The sequence below is a fragment of the Bombina bombina genome, chromosome 5 (assembly GCF_027579735.1).
Source record: "Bombina bombina isolate aBomBom1 chromosome 5, aBomBom1.pri, whole genome shotgun sequence".
NCBI classification, from domain to species: domain Eukaryota; kingdom Metazoa; phylum Chordata; class Amphibia; order Anura; family Bombinatoridae; genus Bombina; species Bombina bombina.
In genome coordinates this window covers 551,005,412-551,024,545 of record NC_069503.1, presented here as the reverse complement: position 1 = coordinate 551,024,545, position 19,134 = coordinate 551,005,412, and the positions used below count along the sequence as shown (strand labels likewise).

At 39.2% G+C, this 19,134-nt stretch overlaps 1 protein-coding gene across 1 annotated transcript in view; it reads left to right on the top strand.

The window, feature by feature from the left end:
- Window positions 1-19,134, top strand: part of GLB1 (galactosidase beta 1) — an 821,644-nt gene that overhangs the window by 599,113 nt on the left and 203,397 nt on the right. Inside the window, exon 11 of the mRNA XM_053714505.1 lies at window positions 19,054-19,128. Coding sequence (XP_053570480.1) covers window positions 19,054-19,128 — 75 coding nt within the window. The remainder of the gene's footprint in view (window positions 1-19,053; window positions 19,129-19,134) is intronic.

Genomic DNA, 19,134 nt, shown 5'->3' with positions numbered 1-19,134 from the left:
TAAAGCTATAATCTTGAACACCTAAAACTGGATAAAGTTACTGGGTCTATATACATATATACAGAAGGAGGAATCTAATCTAGTGCTTATGGACAGGAAAAATCCAATAAAAAGACATTTATAGCACAAGGCCTTTTTTTAATGGAAACCGTGCCAGTCTAGATAGTTATTCAATCCCTGGGGTGCCATAGTACCCAGATTTAAGATTCATCTAGACTCGCACTGTAGTAGCATCTTAGCCCTATCCCCTCCTCTAGAAGGTAGGAGTATGTGGTCAACGATAATATATTTTAAATCAGAGACATTATGCTTAGCCAAGGTGAAGTGCCTAGCCACAGGCTGGTCGGAAGTCTGGCAGTATGGCAGATTTATGGTTCACCATTCTGGTCTGGAGGTCGTCCACCGTCTTGCCTACATATAGCAAACCACATACACAATGTAAGAGATACACTATATATTTAGTTGTACATGTAACTCGATGTTTGATGGTGAATCTCTTATTGGTGTATGGGTGTCTAAATTCACTTCCAGTAGACAGACCCCCACAGGTAGTGCATCCTAGGCTGTGATAGCACCCTGGTTTTGCCTGAAGCCAGGTATCCCTTGTGTAGCATCCTCTGGGGTCAGTCTTGATAAGTTGATCTCTTTAGGGACTTTGCTCTCCGGTAGCCTACCCTTGGTGGCGGTATCCCATATAGAGGAAGATCCTTATCCGTAGATATAAGAGACCAATTCTGATGTAAACTATCGACAATTGCTTGTTTGTTAATGTCAAAAGTGTTAGAAGGTCATCCTATCACTCTGTGTATTTCCTCTTCTTGGGATCAACCCTTCCTGTTGTCCAAGTTGGAGATTATCCATCTTTTGCTCCCTGAGGTTTTTCTTATTGTATCCTCTTTGTAGGAATTTTTCCTCCATCGCCTGTAGTTGTTGCTCTCTCAGGGTATCATCAGAGTTATTTCTTGCTGCTCTTTTGAACTGGGATGTAGGAATAACTTGTTTTAGCGCTGGTGGGTGACAGCTATGTGCATGTAGTAGAGAATTTCTGGCCATCTCTTTGCTGTATAGAGTGGTCAGTAGACGTCCATCCCTTTTAAACATTCGCAAGTCAAGAAAATCGATAGTATTGTTATTATATGTCCGTTTGAATTTTAGTGTTGGTGGACTTTATTCAAATTCTCAAACCAGATCTAGAGATCCTCCTCAGTTTCTTCCCATAGGAGAAGCAAATAGTCTATATATCTTCTGAAGCTTGTTATCCTTTTATCAGCTAACAGTTTGGTCCCCATTGTCTCAAATTCTGCTATGAACAGGTTGGCATAAGTTGGGGCCACGTTTTACCCCATGGCCGTCCCGGCTGTTTGAAGAAAATATTCTTTTTCGAATCATAAATAGTTAATTTCCAGACATGATGTTAATGGATCCATCATTATATTAATGGGTGGGCCAACGTATGGGTAGCGGGCTAGTTGTCTATCTACTGCCGTTATACCTTCTGCATGCGGGATGACTGTATATAGGCTAGTTACATCCATTGTAACTAACACTGTCTCATCCTTGACCTCTGGTATTTTGTTCACGATCTTTCCATATTTCTTACTAGAGGCTGGAGCAGTTGGTCCAAGGTTGCTATGGGCTGTAAAAGAGATCCTATAGCCGAGACTATAGGTCTCCCAGGGGGTGCTATCATGCTTTTGTGGATTTTCGGCAGCATATATATGACCGGTATTCTCGGATGCTCCACGGTCATGTATGCTAAGGCATCCTTGTCTATGAAGTACATACTATGCATAGTTTGGAGCATGTTGACCAATTTCCTTTTGAATACCGCCGTTGGATCTCCCCTCAATCTTCTATATGTGTCTTGATCAGACAATTTACGCATAATTTTTTTACGATAATCTGTGCAGTCCTGGATGACAATGGCCCTTCCTTTTTCAGCCTCTCTCAGGACTATAGACGTGTCGTCCTGTAACTTTTTCAGGGCTTCTCTTTCCCGTTTCGTTAGATTGTGTCTGAATTGGCCTCTCTTCTCATATAATTTAGATGAATCCTGTAGTATCAATCTGGAGAAGGTCTTGATAGTTGGATTGTTGCTAGCTGGATCTTCTTTAGTGTCCTATGTGGTTGTTCTTCATGATGTTTAAAGTATTATTTTAATCTCAGTGTTCTTGTAAACTTTTGTACGTTCACATAAAGGTCAAACTAATTGCATTTGGTTGTGGGTATGAATGACAGCCCTTTGTTCAAGACACTTTTTTCATCCAGGGAGAGCAGGACAACTAAGTCCTCATTGAGCGTCCCCTCCTGGGGGGCCTGAGAGGTCTGTTTAAGCCCCCCCCGGGTATGGTTCCTCTTGCATCCCCGTTTTTTGGACGTCTTGTCATTCCCCTTCTGTTTCCCATTTGAGGCGGTATTGGCATTGCAGTGGCTACATCGGACTCAGAGTTTTTACCTGAACTGTCCACTGTACCTAGTTGTCTAGCTCTGTTATATCGTTGTCTCCAGGGTTTATTCATATGGTATTGCATTCTCTCTTCTGGGCTCAATTGCCACCTGTAGACAATTTTGTAGTTGTTTGTTACATCTTCCAGCTTGCGATTTTTTAAAGTGATCAATTCACCCTCATATTTGTCAATGTCCTCCTTAAATTTGCCCCAACAGTTTTGTTCCTTTTCCAATTCTTATTTAGTCAAGTGTAACTCCTCATACTTGTGATTATATGTGTTATAAATTTCTATTTAATGGATTTTTCTGTCCATAAGCACTAGATTGTTTCCTCCTCCTGTATACATGTATATAGACCCAGTAACTTTATCCAGTTTTAGGTTTTCAAGATTATAGATCTGATGGGTTTTGTATAACCTTATCTAGCACTAATACATGCTTTATTCTGTATGCGCTTTAATTCCTGTGTATTTTTGCTAGTCTTCAAATAGTGTAGCAACGTGTTTTTGGAGTATATGAGAGTTGGTTATGATCAATGGCTGTGTAAGATCATATAACCGTACAGACGGATCGCTACATAATCGAATTGGCTTATGTTTCTGCCTGATGTGGCTAGATGATTGTACATGTATCAGGGAGCCCCAATAAAGTTAGCGATTATTAGCGGAGCAAGGTACTTCTATAAGAAAGTGCATGTTATGTACACCCAGATGTTAAGAAATCTACCTTATTTCTGTAATACTTATTACAATTAGGCCATGTATTGGTATATTTATAATTATTCCTTTCTAGGGTGCGTACTGGATCTGTGCTCTTAGGAGTTATTGTCCTGGTGCCTATCGCAGTGAGAGGTTCAGGATACTATTCAAACCTTTTTGTGCTCCCAAAGGAGGAGGGAACATTCTGGACCTAAAGTACTTAAACAAGTTTTTAAATGTTCTCTCATTCTAGATGGAGACAATATGGTCCATTCTTCCCCTCGTTCGAGAAGGGCAGTTCATGACCACGATAGATCTGAAGGATGCTCCCTTAATGTACCAATCCTGAAGGATTACTTCTAGTTCCTAGGGTTTGTGTTCCTGGACCAGCACTTCCAGTTTATTGCACTTCCGTTTGGTCTAGCTATGGCTCCAAGAAATTTTTCGAAGAGTGGACCATTCGGAAACTCTCCTCTCTCCTGTCTTCTTCGATCCCATGGATGGAAGATAAATATAGAGAGAGTTCTCTTGTATCAAGTACCAGGGTAGAATTCATGGGTACTATAATAGAATGAGAATATTTCTAACAGATTAGAGACGTTGCAAGCTAGCTTCAACATGTCTTGCCCTCCAGACCGCCTTAAGGCCATCTGTGGCTCGGTGTATGGAGGTGATTGGTCTCATGGTGTCCAGCATGGACATCATTTTCTTTGCCAGGTTTCACCTCAGACTTTTGCAACTGTGCATGCTGAAGCAGTGGAACGGCGATCATTTGGATCCGTCTCAACAGATTTTTCTGGACAACCGATCGAGAGAATCACTCTCTTGGTGTTTTTGTCCAGATCACTTGTCCCGAGGGACGTCCATCTTAAGACCATTCTCAGTGATTGTGACTACGGTTGCAAGTCTGTCAGGATGGGGAGCTGTTTGGGGTGCCAGGAAGGCACAGGGCCTATGGACTCCGATGGAAAGCTCCCTACCGATCTCATTTTGGCTCTTCGGGCAATATACAATGCTCTGAAGGCTTGGCCTCTGCTGGGTTTGTCCCAGTTTATCAGATTCCAATCAGACAATATAACCTCGGTGGCTTGCATCATCCATCAGGGGGGAACGAGAAACTCCCTAGCTATGAGGGAAGTACCTCGGATTCTGGAGTGGGCAGAGACCCACATTGGTTCGCTATCAGCGATCCACATTCCGGGTGTGGACAACTGGGAAGCAAATTTCCTCAGCAGACAATCCTTTCACCCGGGGAATGGTCTCTCCATCCCTAGTGTTTGCAGAGATTTGCAAGAGGGAATACCAAGCTATCCAGATATGGATCAAGGTACAGGGATCCTCAGGCGGAGCTAACAGATGCATTAATGGTGCCTTGGAGGTTCAATCTAGTTAAACTTTTCCAGCCGTTACCACTACTTCCTAGAGTAGTGGCTCGAATCAGGCAGGCATCAGTGATACTGATTGCTCCGTCTTGGCCGCGAAGGATATGGTTCGCGATTCTAGTGAGGATGTCATCATCTCCTCCGTGGAAGTTACCTTGTCGCAGGGATCGGCTGACCAAGTTCCATTTGTTCATCAATATCTAGATTCTCTGAGACTGACTGCATGGAGATTGAACGCTTAGGCCTAGCCAAGAGAGGGTTTTCTGAGAGAGTTATTTTTACTCTCATTCAAGTTTGTAAGCTGGTTGCTTGTCACATCTATTATAAGGTGTGGAGGACCTACTTATTCTGTTCTCCAGGATGAACTGGAGAATGGCTTTTCTGCAAGTCCCCTGAAGGGACAGATTTCGGCCCTGTCTGTTACTGCACAAGAGGTTCACTGTGCTTCCAGATGTGCAGTCATTTGTTAAGGCTCTGCTAGGATCAGGCCTGTGTTTAGATCTAATGCTCCTCCTTGGAGTTTAAATCTTGTTATTTAAGTTTTGCAACGGGCTCCGTTGAAGCCTATGCATGAAGTAGACATTAAATTGTTGTCTTGGAAGGTTCCTTTTCTACTGGCTATTGCTTCCACACGCAGAGTATCTGTGATTGCTGCCTTGCAATGTGTCCCTCCTTATCAGGCTTTCCATGCTGATAAGGCTGTTCTACGAACCAAGTTAGGTTTTCTTCCTAAGGTTGTGTCAATTCACAACATCAATCAAGAGATTGTTGTTCCTTTCTTATGTCCTAATCCTCCTTCGTCGAAGGAATGTTTACAACGTAATTCTGGATGGGGTTTGTGCCTTGAAGTTCTATCTTCAGGCCATGAAGGAATTTAGACAAACTTCTTTCTCTGCATACAAAGAGAGAAGCGCTCTACCAGGAACGAACAACAGCCAATCAGCTAGTTCTTACCACCCGGAAGCAGCCTCTTTTAGACCAGTGTGCTTTTCACAGAGTCAGTCAGTCTGATCCCGCCAAGTAAGTTCAGTCCAGCCCCGAAATATCAGGCAATTCTCCTCTGAACAAGGAACATGACGACCCCAGATGATCGTTTCAGCCTCCTATGGGCCTCGTCAGTGAGGTGCAGCCACATTCCTTTAAGCACACTGGGCAAGGAGTCCACGTCTGGTTTCCCCCATCACTCATAGGGAGACTTCCCCAGGGTCATATTAATTTGAATACAAAGAGAGAAGCGCTCTACCAGGAACGAACAACAGCCCATCAGCTAGTTCTATGATGATTTAGCATACAGCCTTCTGGGTAGAAGCAGCCTCTTTTAGACCAGTGTGCTATCTTCAGGCCACAAAGGAATTTAGTCAAACTTCTTTCTCTGTTTGTTCTCCTTTCCGGGAAGAGTTAGGGGTCAAAGGGCCTCTTCGACTTCCTTATCTTTTTTGGCTGAGGAGGGTCATCCGTTTAGCATACAGCCAGCGGGACATAAGCCTCCTCTGAGGATTACGGCTCATTCTACGAGAGCAGTGGTTTCCTCTTGGGCCTTCAAAATGTAGGCTTCTATGGATCAGATCTGTACGGCTGGACCTCTTTACATATTTTTTCCAAATTTTACAAGTTTGATGTTTTTGCTTCTGCTGAACCAGCCTTCGGGAGAAAGGTTTTGCAGGCTGTGGTGCCCTCAGATTAGGGTCCGCCTCTCTTTTTTTCCCTCCTGTTAGCATTCTGTGTACTCTAGAGCTTGGGTATATGTTTTCCATAAGTAAGGAATGCAGCTGTTGACTCTTCCCATATTAAGAAGGAAAACATAAATTATGCTTATCAGATAATTTCCTTTCCTTCTGTATGGGAAGAGTCCACAGGTCCCGCCCGTGTTCTCCGATGGGCGGCCCTAAATTTAAATTTATTCTTCTTGCACCTTTTTCACCCTGATATTTTTCCTACTGTTCCTTGTTCCATCGTCAGAATGACTGGAGTTATGAGGGCGTGGGGGAGGTATTTAAGCCTTTGGCTGGGGTGTCTTTGCCTCCTCCTGGTGGCCAGGTTCATTATTTCCCACAAGTAAGGAATGCAGCTGTGGACTCTTCCCATACAGAAGGAAAGGAAATTATCTGGTAAGCATAATTTATGTTTTTAGTCATTGTTCATATTAATGCTAATAAATGACTTTTGCAGTCCACCAAGGAGAGCTCTGTGGCTCAATTCATGTTTAGCAGACATGATCTTTATGATAGATTGTATCTCTGTTTTTTTCTAGGTAAGGCTTTATCTATCCTGTTACATACATGCCATTATTTTGACCTTGAGTGGAGGATGTAGGAGTTTCCTTTCTCAAGACATGAAGGCTATTTTTAGACAGATGTATCAATCACATATAAGGCTCCGTATACCTGTCGCCTGCTATTTTTACTCTAATAAACTAACATAGAACCGGCGTTGCAAGTCGGTATCACATATTCAGCGCAAGGACTCATCACACATAGGCAGGCGCAGCAAGCCTTGCACTGAGTATATGAGCACCGTACTTACCCTGAAGTTTTAACAAACACCTAAAGCATGCGCAATATCTACCTGTCAATCGCCATCCCCCCACCGCAATAACTAAATAAAATGTATTAATTCCTAATCCACCTACCCCTACATCGTAAAATACCTAATAAAGTTATTAACCTGTAATCTGCCACCCACCCAAAACGCAAAGTATCTAATTACCCTATTAACCCCTAATCCGCTAACTCCCCACATCGGAATCTACCTATGAAAACTAATAACCCCTAAACCGCCATCCCCCTGCAACACAATCTACCTAATTAACCTATTAACCCCTAAACCGCTATCCCACCACAACGCAATCTACCTAATTAACCTATTATCCCGTAAACCACATCCCCCCACAACGCATAGTGTTAATCTAATCACTAAGACCCATAGCCTAACACCCCCTAAGTTAACCACAATTACATTAAAAAAAATACCATCTTATTAAAAAAAAAAAAGATAAATTGTTAAAATAAAAAAATCCTAACTTAAAATTAAAGTAAAAAATCCTAACATTACATTTAAAAAAAAAACCTAAGATTAAATTAAAATACAAAATCTAATATTACAAAAAAATAAAAAAAATCTAAAATTACAGAAAACAAGAAACGAAATTATCCAAAATAAAAAAATGACACCTAATCTAATACCCCTATAAAAAAATAAAAAAGCCACCCCAAAATAAAAACACCCCCTAATCTAAGAATAAACTACCAATAGCCCTTAAAAGGGCCTTTTGTAGGACATTGCCCTGAAGCAATCAGCTATTTTACATAAAAAACTACAAATTAACCCCTAACAGTAAAAACCCTCACCCACCCAACCACGCAAAATAAAAAAGACCTAACTCTAAAAAAATTTTTTATCTACCCATTGCCCCTTAAGGGGTATTTGTATGGATATTGCCCTTAAAAGGGCAATCAGCTCTTTTGCTGCCCATTGAAAAATAAGAATAATAAGCCCAAATAAAAAAAAAAAAACACCCCAAAAAAACAAACAAAAAAGAAACCTAACACTAAACCTAAAAAATTTACTTACCGTTCCTGAAGCCCGGACATCCATCTTCTTCCAGGCGGAGAAAAGTCTTAATCCAGGCGCATCCATCTTCATCCATCACGTTGACCATCTTCTTTCTTCTTGCCGGAGGTGCGGAGCGGTCTTCTGATACGTGGATCCGGAGCGCTGGTCCTCCTCAGCGACGGTGGTCATCAGTGACGTAGTGGTCCTCTTCATGCAATCGTCCGCCGCACACTAAAGATTGAATGCAAGGTACCCCTTTTATATTGGGGTACCTTGCATTCCTATTGGCTGAAATTTTCAAATCGGCCAATAGGATGAGAGCTACTGAAATCCTATTGGCTGATTTGAAATGCCCCTGCCGAGGAGGACCACCGCTCTGGATCCACGCATCGGAAGACCGCTCCGCACTTCCAGCAAGAAGAAAGCTGGTCCCGCGATGAAGGAAGATGCATCCGCCTGGATGAAGACTTTTCTCCGCCTGGAAGAAGATGGATGTCCGGACTTAAGGAATGGTGAGTACATTTTTTGGGGTTAGTGTTAGTTGGGGGTTTTTTGGGCTGGGTTTTTTTTTAAAATTAGGACTTTTTTTATTTTTTAATGGGCAGCAAATGAGCTGATCGCCTTTTTGCAATGCCCATACGAATGCCCATTTAGGGGCAATGGGTAGATTAGAATTTTTTCTAGATTTAGGTCTACTTTATTTATTTTATGTAAAAGAGCTGATTGCTTCAGGGCAATGCCCTACAAAAGGCCCTTTTAAGGGGTATTGGTAATTTATTCTTAGATTAGGTGGTGTTTTTATTTTGTGGAGGCTTTTTTGTTTGTATAGGGGTATTAGATTAGGTTTAAAAAAAATTAGTTTGGATAATTTTGTTTTATTTTGTTTCTGTAATTTATGATTTTTCATTTATTTGTCATAAGATTTTATATATTAATTGAATCTTAGGGGTTTTTTTAATGTAATATTAGGATTTTTTATTTTAATTTTAAGTTAGGATTTTATTTATTTTCGTAATTTGTAATTTATTTTTTAAAAAGATAATCTTTTTTATTTTATGTAATTGGGGTTAGGTTAGGGGGCTTAGCGACTAGATTAATACTTTGTGTTGTGGGGGGGCTTAGGGGTTAATAGGTTAATTAGGTAGATTGTGTTGTAGGGGGATGGCGGTTTAGGGGTTACTAAGTTAATTAGGTATATTGCATTGTGTGGGGATGGTGGTTTAGGGGTTAATAGGTTATATAGGTCGATTGCATTGGGTTTGGCGGCTTAAGAATTAATAGTTTAAATAGGTAGTTTGCGTTGTGGGTGGTTGCTGGTTAATACATTTTACTATTAGTTGCGATGTGGGGGGATGGCGGATTAGGGGTTAATACATTTTTATTAATTGAATTAGGTGTTAATAAAAAATGTATTATTAGTTGCGATGTGGGGGGAGGTGGAGGATATAGTGGTTTTGATGTGTCAGGTTCATTTTTTGGAGTCGGGTTAGACTTTTACAGGCGATTTAAACTTATTTTTGTTTTTTCCTTAGGCACTGGCAGATCATATACAGCCGTAAGTCACTAGCGACTCCAGAAATGTCTATTTCTGCACATTTCTGTACCTCACCGGTTTATCCGACTTATGGCAGTATCTGATCTGCCGGCACCGTATATGTGATTCACCCGATGTGCGAGGTGAACTTATAGGTGGCATGGGTTTCAACAGTTGCTCTGAAACCTACGCCGTATATGTAATCTCGCCTGGCAAATACTGATTTTAATAGCCATTGTTGTTCCTTAGTCAATCTAGAAACATAAATTGTCTTGCTTTTCACAAACTATAGATTTTTCTAGAGCTACCTGGACGTCTAGTGTTATCTTACAAATAAACTGAACCACCAATCCAGATTCTATTCTGGTAGATGGTCGGTCATTCCTTTCCCAAAGTACCTAGTTGCAGTATGTCCAGAATCTGTATTTATGTGTTTATATGCATATATATGTATGTATGTGTTACACATATAAAAACATACACAGTTTAGATTTACCATATTAAAAATACCGGCCCCACAGTAGGAACTTGATGCAACAGAAGTCAGTACACCTTACATTACTGAGATTCAAATCTTTTTTTTATTTTTTCAATAATTGGTATGTTCAGCTTTATTTTTGATAACAGACCCAATCGTCTTAAGATACCAATGTTGCAAAAATTTCTGGAGAGATGTTCTGCCATTCTTCAAAGACAGTTTTTTTCTGAGTACTGGGTAGTGACAAAAAAAACAGCCTCTGGGAGTTGGTCACAAGCCTGCCACAGGTGATGTAATTGGGGGGACTTTCCCCAGGGTCATAATACAAAAACATACAGGAAAAGAAGCAGACCTTCCAGGAACGAACAGCAATTCAGTAGCTTGTTTTATGGTCTGTTTACAACTTGGAAGCAGCTTCTTTTTGCTCAAACCTGCTTTTCACAGAGGAAGAGATATGGCAACCCCAGACGATCGTTTCGACCTCCGCCTTGTCAGTGAGGTGCAGCCACATTCCTCTAGGCACATTGGGCAAGTAGTCCACATCTGGTTTCCCCCATCACTCTTAGGGTGACTTTCCTGACTTTCCCCAGGTCATAATACAAATACTGTACATACAAAAAGAGAAGAATTATTTCAGGAACGAACAACAGTTCAATAGCTCGTTCTATGGCCTGGTGACCACCTGGAAGCTGCTTTACAGGCTATTAGCAGGTACATCATAGCCAGAGGATGTAAACATGTAACAGACTAAATCCACCTTTATTACTTAGACTTTTCATACTTAGGGCTCCATATATTAAGCACCGGATGCTGCTTCAGAGCCCCATCGTTTCAGGTCCGCCTGAAACGAAAGTTAAGAAGCAGCGGTCATAATACGATCATGATGATTGACGGTCCCTGCTAGTGGCCAATGGGCCGCCAGTTAGCAGGGGGTGGCATTGCACAAGCATTTCACGAGAAATGCTTGTGCAATGATAAATGCCGACAGCGTATGCTGTCGACATTTAGCGAGGTCGAGCCGACATGATTCACTACAGCGAATCATGCGCTCTCCTTTTAATAAATCTGCGCCTTAGTCTAGTAATTATAAAAACTTTATTATGGGGTAAAAGATTATATTTACTATTTAGCTTTTTTAACTGGGAGTTACAGCTAAATGCAACCTTATACCCTTTGTAATAAACACAGCAAAAGGGATTTAACTGTTTGGCAATGTGAGGTTATTTTTATACTTTTTGCACTTCAGGTTCGCCTCGTATTATAAGTTGCTAAAAAATCCTAAGCTGAGTTTTCACGTGCATGTATCCCCCCATAGAAATCAATGGAGACAAAAAAGTGGGGGAAAAAACCTAACACCCTATTCGCATTTTCGCATTCTCCATAGAATTTAATGGAGCCTATTAACCCCTAAACCGCCACCCCCCCCCCCACATTACAAAGTAACTAAACAAACTATTAACCCATAAACCGCCATCCCCCACATGGCAAAGTTCCTAAATAAACTATAAACCCCTAAACCGACAACTCCACATTGCAAAGTACCTAAATAAACTATTAACCCCCAAACCACCATCCCCCCTACATTGCAAAGTACCTAAATAAACTATTAACCCCTAATCTGCCACCCCCCCACATCGCAAACACTAATTAAAACTATTAATACCTAAACCACCATCCCCCCACAAAGCAAAGTAATATACGAACTAGATATAACTATCTAAACCCCCTAACCTAACACCCCCTAACTTAACCCAAATAAAAATACCCCTAAATTTACTTAAAAAAATCCTAACTACCTTAAAAAAAAACTTACCTGTAAAATTAAATAAAAACCTAACATTACACAAAAAACTAACAATACAGAAAAAATAACTAACATTACAGAAAAAAAATAAGATAACAGAAAATAAAAAACTAATTACCAAAAATAAAAAAAAATTATTCTATTCTAATACCCCTTTAAAAAAAAAAACTAATTTAAAAGTAAACTACCAATAGTCCTTAAAAAGGCCTTTTGTAGGGCATTGCCCTAAACCGATCAGCTCTTTTGCTTAAAAAAAATCCCACTAACCCCTCTACATTACAACACCTCAAAATAAAAATAAAAACATAATTAAAAAAAACTAAATTGCCCATTGCCCTGAAAAGGTCATTTGGATGGTCTTTGCCCTTAAAAGGGCATTCAGCTCTTTTGCTGCCCAAAAAAATAAAAACCCTAAACCTAACACTAACCCCAAAGTTGGTACTCACCGATGGTGATGGGCCATCTTCATCGCGGAGGTCCATGTTCTAACTTAATACTGGTGATTGCAGCGCAATTTCACTGCACATGTAATATCAGCGGATTGAAAATGGCCTGCGAAAACACAATTGCGTTAGCACAAAACGTTTGTGCCTCACTTGCAATCTAGCACATTTTATTTACTGCTTTATATGTTTTTACAGTAAAATAAAGCATTTTGGTGGCTGTCTTCATTTATTTGATTTTTCTGTTTGTGTATTCTTTAATGCAGCATACTTTAACTGTCCTCATTGCTATTCATTTACCTCCTTTAGAGGGGATATCCACTGATCACTTATGTAACACTAGTTAAGAGTCTATTTTGCATTTCCTCTTTGAATCATATCAGTCAGCTTAGCATTACCTCTTTGAATCATACAGGGAGTGCAGAATTATTAGGCAAATGAGTATTTTGACCACATCATCCTCTTTATGCATGTTGTCTTACTCCAAGCTTTATAGGCTTGAAAGCCTACTACCAATTAAGCATATTAGGTGATGTGCATCTCTGTAATGAGAAGGGGTGTGGTCTAATGACATCAACACCCTATATCAGGTGTGCATAATTATTAGGCAACTTCCTTTCCTTTGGCAAAATGGGTCAAAAGAAGGACTTGACAGGCTCAGAAAAGTCAAAAATAGTGAGATATCTTGCAGAGGGATGCAGCACTCTTAAAATTGCAAAGCTTCTGAAGCGTGATCATCGAACAATCAAGCGTTTCATTCAAAATAGTCAACAGGGTCGCAAGAAGCGTGTGGAAAAACCAAGGCGCAAAATAACTGCCCATGAACTGAGAAAAGTCAAGCGTGCAGCTGCCAAGATGCCACTTGCCACCAGTTTGGCCATATTTCAGAGCTGCAACATCACTGGAGTGCCCAAAAGCACAAGGTGTGCAATACTCAGAGACATGGCCAAGGTAAGAAAGGCTGAAAGACGACCACCACTGAACAAGACACACAAGCTGAAACATCAAGACTGGGCCAAGAAATATCTCAAGACTGATTTTTCTAAGGTTTTATGGACTGATGAAATGAGAGTGAGTCTTGATGGGCCAGATGGATGGGCCCGTGGCTGGATTGGTAAAGGGCAGAGAGCTCCAGTCCGACTCAGACGCCAGCAAGGTGGAGGTGGAGTACTGGTTTGGGCTGGTATCATCAAAGATGAGCTTGTGGGGCCTTTTCGGGTTGAGGATGGAGTCAAGCTCAACTCCCAGTCCTACTGCCAGTTTCTGGAAGACACCTTCTTCAAGCAGTGGTACAGGAAGAAGTCTGCATCCTTCAAGAAAAACATGATTTTCATGCAGGACAATGCTCCATCACACGCGTCCAAGTACTCCACAGCGTGGCTGGCAAGAAAGGGTATAAAAGAAGAAAATCTAATGACATGGCCTCCTTCTTCACCTGATCTGAACCCCATTCAGAACCTGTGGTTCATCATCAAATGTGAGATTTACAAGGAGGGAAAACAGTACACCTCTCTAAACAGTGTCTGGGAGGCTGTGGTTGCTGCTGCACGCAATGTTGATGGTGAACAGATCAAAACACTGACAGAATCCATGGATGGCAGGCTTTTGAGTGTCCTTGCAAAGAAAGGTGGCTATATTGGTCACTGATTTGTTTTTGTTTTGTTTTTGAATGTCAGAAATGTATATTTGTGAATGTTGAGATGTTATATTGGTTTCACTGGTAAAAATAAATAATTGAAATGTGTATATATTTGTTTTTTGTTAAGTTGCCTAATAATTATGCACAGTAATAGTCACCTGCACACACAGATATCCCCCTAAAATAGCTATAACTAAAACAAACTAAAAACTACTTCCAAAACTATTCAGCTTTGATATTAATGAGTTTTTTGGGTTCATTGAGAACATGGTTGTTGTTCAATAATAAAATTAATCCTCAAAAATACAACTTGCCTAATAATTCTGCACTCCCTGTATTATGCATTCTGCGTAATGTTTTTCCTCTAAAGAAATCTGTTCTCCTTCTGTTGCATTGTACAGGGGAGTTTTACAGAGTTTGCTCCAGGATTTAATGATTTTGTGTGCTCAATAATTTCTTAAAGGGACATTCCAGTCAAAATTTAAATGCACATAGATTAATCACATATTTTAATTGAATGATATTTGCAATATACATGCATTAGCAAAAATGCTTCTAGTAAAAGTTATCACTGTTTTAGTGTTTGCATTTTTCACTGCACCCACATTTTAAATAATGTAGCGCTCAGATTATCATTGGGGCTTGTATCATGTCAGCAATTAACAAATTGAGTCATTACCAGATGGTACAAGCACCTTAGGCTCTCTGTTTAAAATGATGGTGCACAGTGCATTCTTAAATACACTTTTGAAACAGCTATAGCTTTTATTAGAAGCATTTTTGCTAATGCATGTATATTACAAAAATGCTTCTGTTGAATTCCGAAATGCACCCATGTGGTTTTCAATTTTGGCTGGAATATCCCTTTATTTATATCAGACTTAGACACCTCAGCTATATTTCTGAAGGTAAGATAATTTAAGATGATTAGGAGTCTATTGCTGATCATTTCAGAGATTACCTCTTTAATGTCTAGAATTCTACTTATTTGCTGAGAGGTTTTATGTATCCAAGACCCAAAAACTGCTGAACAAAAAGCTATCAAACAACTTGATTTATTTTTACCTTTCTACTAAGCCTTCCAGTTGTATTTCTGTTTTTGAGGCCATTCTGGATATTTCCTAGACATGGGCCAAACGGTGATTCTTTGTTACTCCATATTTTCAGCTCATTAAGAAGTTTGTTTTGTTAGCTTCATTAAAGTTCATTCAAAAGGTGGATGGGTTTATCTCTGTGTTAGCTGCAGAACTACTATTCCATTTTTGGATGATAATTTTCAGGAATCCTTTAGATAGGAAATTGGAGTCCTTCCATAGAACGGCTTTTTTCCACTTTAGTGTTCAATCTAATCTTTTAAATTGTTTACAGCTTCTGAATTTTATGTTTTTTTGCTCTTCTTTCTAAGATCTTTTTTTGCCCTGGTCCGGATGCCATTATTTATTCTCTATTTGGAGGGTAGGTATTTGTTTCTATCTTAGGACTAGATCTCTATAGGAAATAATAAAACTAGCTGTTTTTGTCCTTTTGATAATTTAGAAACCAAAACTTTTCCTTTGTATTCGCAAAATCCTGTCTCTTCCAGTTTTTCCTTGAAATCTTATACCATTTGGAACAAGACCGAATAGAGTAAGAAGCCTTTCTACTCTTCTAATCACCTTCAAGGTTCAATTCCTAATTGGGATTGGATGGTTATGCAATCTTTTCCCTCCATATGATTTCATATGCATTCTCTTTAGTATTACATGCTAGCAATAGTGCTGGGATAACAACTGGCTATCTACTTTGGGATACTAGTGTGAGACAATCTCTTTCCTGATGGCTAAATTGTCAATCTGTTGTCTCTGAGGATATTCTTTATTCATCCCATTTGGGTATGAACTTCTACAGATGCCAGTCTCTCTGGTTGCAGAGAGGTCTGGGAGTCGAGTGGAGAGCAGGGTGTTTGGTTTCCCCAGAAGGCATGGTTATCAATAATCTTTCTGGAACTTTGTGCAATCTTGTTAGCTTTACAGTGAGCCTTAAATAGAGACTTATTTCTGTCAGATAAATGTCACAGTTGTGAAGTATATCAATCATCAAGGGGGAAATCACAGTTCTCTAGCAATGTAGATGGTCACATAGATTTTGACTTGGACAGAGAACATTCTTTGTACAATTTCTGCAATTCTTATTTATGGAGTGAACATCTGGAAGGCGGATGGTCTCGGTTGACAATAACTTTATCTGTGGGAATGATCTGTCATAAAGATGTTTTTGACCAGATTGTGAATCAATTGGGTCTTCCAGAGATAGACCTTGATGAACATTCATTTAAACAACAAACTTCCTAGATACTGTTCCAGGTCTGAGGATCCTCAAGCTAATTTTGTGGATTTTATTGTTCTTTTCGCCTTCCTTACATTTTTCCTTCAACTGTTCTACTTTCCAGAGTCATAGTTTAAATGAAGCAGGAGATTTCACCAGTATTTTCTGATAAATTCAGCTTGGCCACACAGTACTTTGTATACAAACTTAGTTCAGTTGCCGTATTTTCCTCCAGGGTTGTTTCTTCTGCATCTTAACCTTTTTTTTTTTTTCCCCAAGGTTCCCTTTTTGTTTATCAAGATCTCGGGACTCTCAGTTTATCAGCTTAGAGATTGAAAGATTAATCCTTAAAGGGACACTGAACCCAAATTTTTGTTTCGTGATTCAGATAGAGCATGAAATTTTTCTATTATCAGATTTTCTTCATTCTCTTGGTATCTTTATTTGAAATGCAAGAATGTAAGTTTAGATGCCGGCCCATTTTTGGTGAACAACCTGGGTTGTTCCTGCTGATTGGTGGATAAATTCATCCACCAATAAAAAAGTGCTGTCCAGAGATCTGAACCCAAAAAAAAAGCTTAGATGCCTTATATTTCAAATAAAGACAGCAAGAGAACGAAGAAAAATTGATAATAGGAGTAAATTAGAAAGTTGCTTAAAATTTCATTCTCTATCTGAATCACGAAAGAAAAAAGTTGGGTTCAGTGTCCCTTTAAACAAAGAGAGTTTCCTGACAAAGTATTAGAGATTTTAATTCAAGCTTAAAGCCTGTAACAAGTTAAAAATCACAAGATTTGGAAGGTTTTAATTCACAAGTGTAATAAACATGGTTTTCTTAAAATTCTTTGAGAATTCCAAGAATTCTAAACATTTTATAAGGAGATTTAGAGAAGGGCTTTTTTGTCAGTTCTTTGCAAGACCACCTTTGGGTTTGTTCCATAGCAGAATTACTAAAATTTCTGACATTAAGACTTTTGTTCTTCTAGAAATTCACTTGATTACCTGACTTGTCCTGACAAGTCAGGTAATCAAGTGAATTTCTCCTCCTTGGAACCTTATTTTGGTTTAAAGAGCTTTGCAAATACTTCCGTTCTAGCCTATGCATGTCTTAGACATTATTATTCCATATTGGAAGATATTTTCTTTTAACAATCTCTTCTGCCAGGAGTGTTTCTGATTTGTAGTTCCTTTATCTTTTCCAATCCAAAAGATTTTTTAGAAAGTCTTTTGTATAATTTAGTAAAAAAATATTTTTTTAGATAATCCTTTAATTTTTGGAGGTTTTTTTTACTACTCTCTTTTGGATCAGGCAACTTCAGCTTAAAATGTAGGGTACTGCTTTAAACTGTGGATATTTTGCTTCCTGCTTTAAACAGTGGATGTGTAATGTTTTCCCCAAAATAATTACAGTCCATTCTACTAGTTCGGTTTCCATTTCTTGGGTGTTTAACAGTGGAACTTCTCTTGGACAGATTGCAAAACAGCAACCAGGTCTTCTTTACACACATTCCCTAAGTTCTATCTTTTGATATTTGTGCCTCTTCTGAGGCAGCTTCTGGCAGGAAAGTACTTCAGACTGCAGTTTATGGTAAATAATTGCCTGCCATAATTTTTTGTCCCACCCATTTACTCATGGATTCCACAGCTTGGATATTAGATCCCAGGAGTAATGGCTTCTGGACTTTAACCATCCAAAATGTATGCTTATCTGATGAATTCATTTATTTTATGCTGGTGAGAGTCCATGAGACCCGCTCATATTTAAAGAGATGTGAGAGGAATTAAAAGCATCTTAGAATGTTGAGTATCTTTGCCTTCTCGTAGTGGCTAGAAGTTGAATCCCCAGGATTAATGGCTAGTAGACTCTTATCACCATGAAAGAAATTTTATTTATCAGGTAAGCATACATTTTTGAAATACTCAGAATTTTTAAACTACAGCTGCAATGTCACATGGTGTGTGTGTCCCTAAATAATCACACATTAATAAGTTTGGAATAATGTTTATATTGCAGCACTGTCATGCATACAAGGTATTTTAAAGGAACAGTCAACACAGTAGATTTGCATAATCAACAAATGCAAGATAACACAATGCAATATCACTTAGTCTGAACTTCAAATGAGTAGTAGATTTTTTTTCTGACAATTTTAAGTTATGTCTTTTTCCACTCCCTCTGTACCATGTGACAGCCATCAGCCAATCACAAATGCATACACGTACAATGTGACAGCCATCAGCCAATCACAAATGCATACACGTACCATGTGACAGCTATCAGCCATTCACAAATGCATACACCCTTATTCTTGCACATGCCCAGTGGGAGCTGGTTACTCAAAAAGTTTAAATATAAAAAGACTGTGCACATTTTATTAATGGAAGTAAATCGGAAAGTTGTTTAAAATGGCATGCCCTATCTGAATAATGAAAGTTTAATTTTGATTAAGTGTCCCATTAACTCAAATTTAGAAGCTGGCAAGAATATTTAGCCAGATTATATTCTAAGTCCTTGTCTCACTTTGTCAAGCCCTTATTTAGTAAAATGGGACAATTTGTAAATTGAATTTAGGTGAAATAAAAGGGCTTTCTTATGGTTAAGATGAATCCAAGATGTAAATTCCCACGTATAAAACAGTGTGAAGCTTCTGGTAGTATTAAGGATATTTAAGTGTATTGAAACATATTATTTCTTAATCATGTTACTGTTGAGCTGTTATAATGACTGATTATACTTTATGCATCAATGAAACTGTAATCTTTGTTTTTAGTATAAACAGATTCCAGAAGGACCTATCCCACCAACAACTCCCAAATTTGCCTATGGAGAAGTATACATGGAGAAGGTAGTA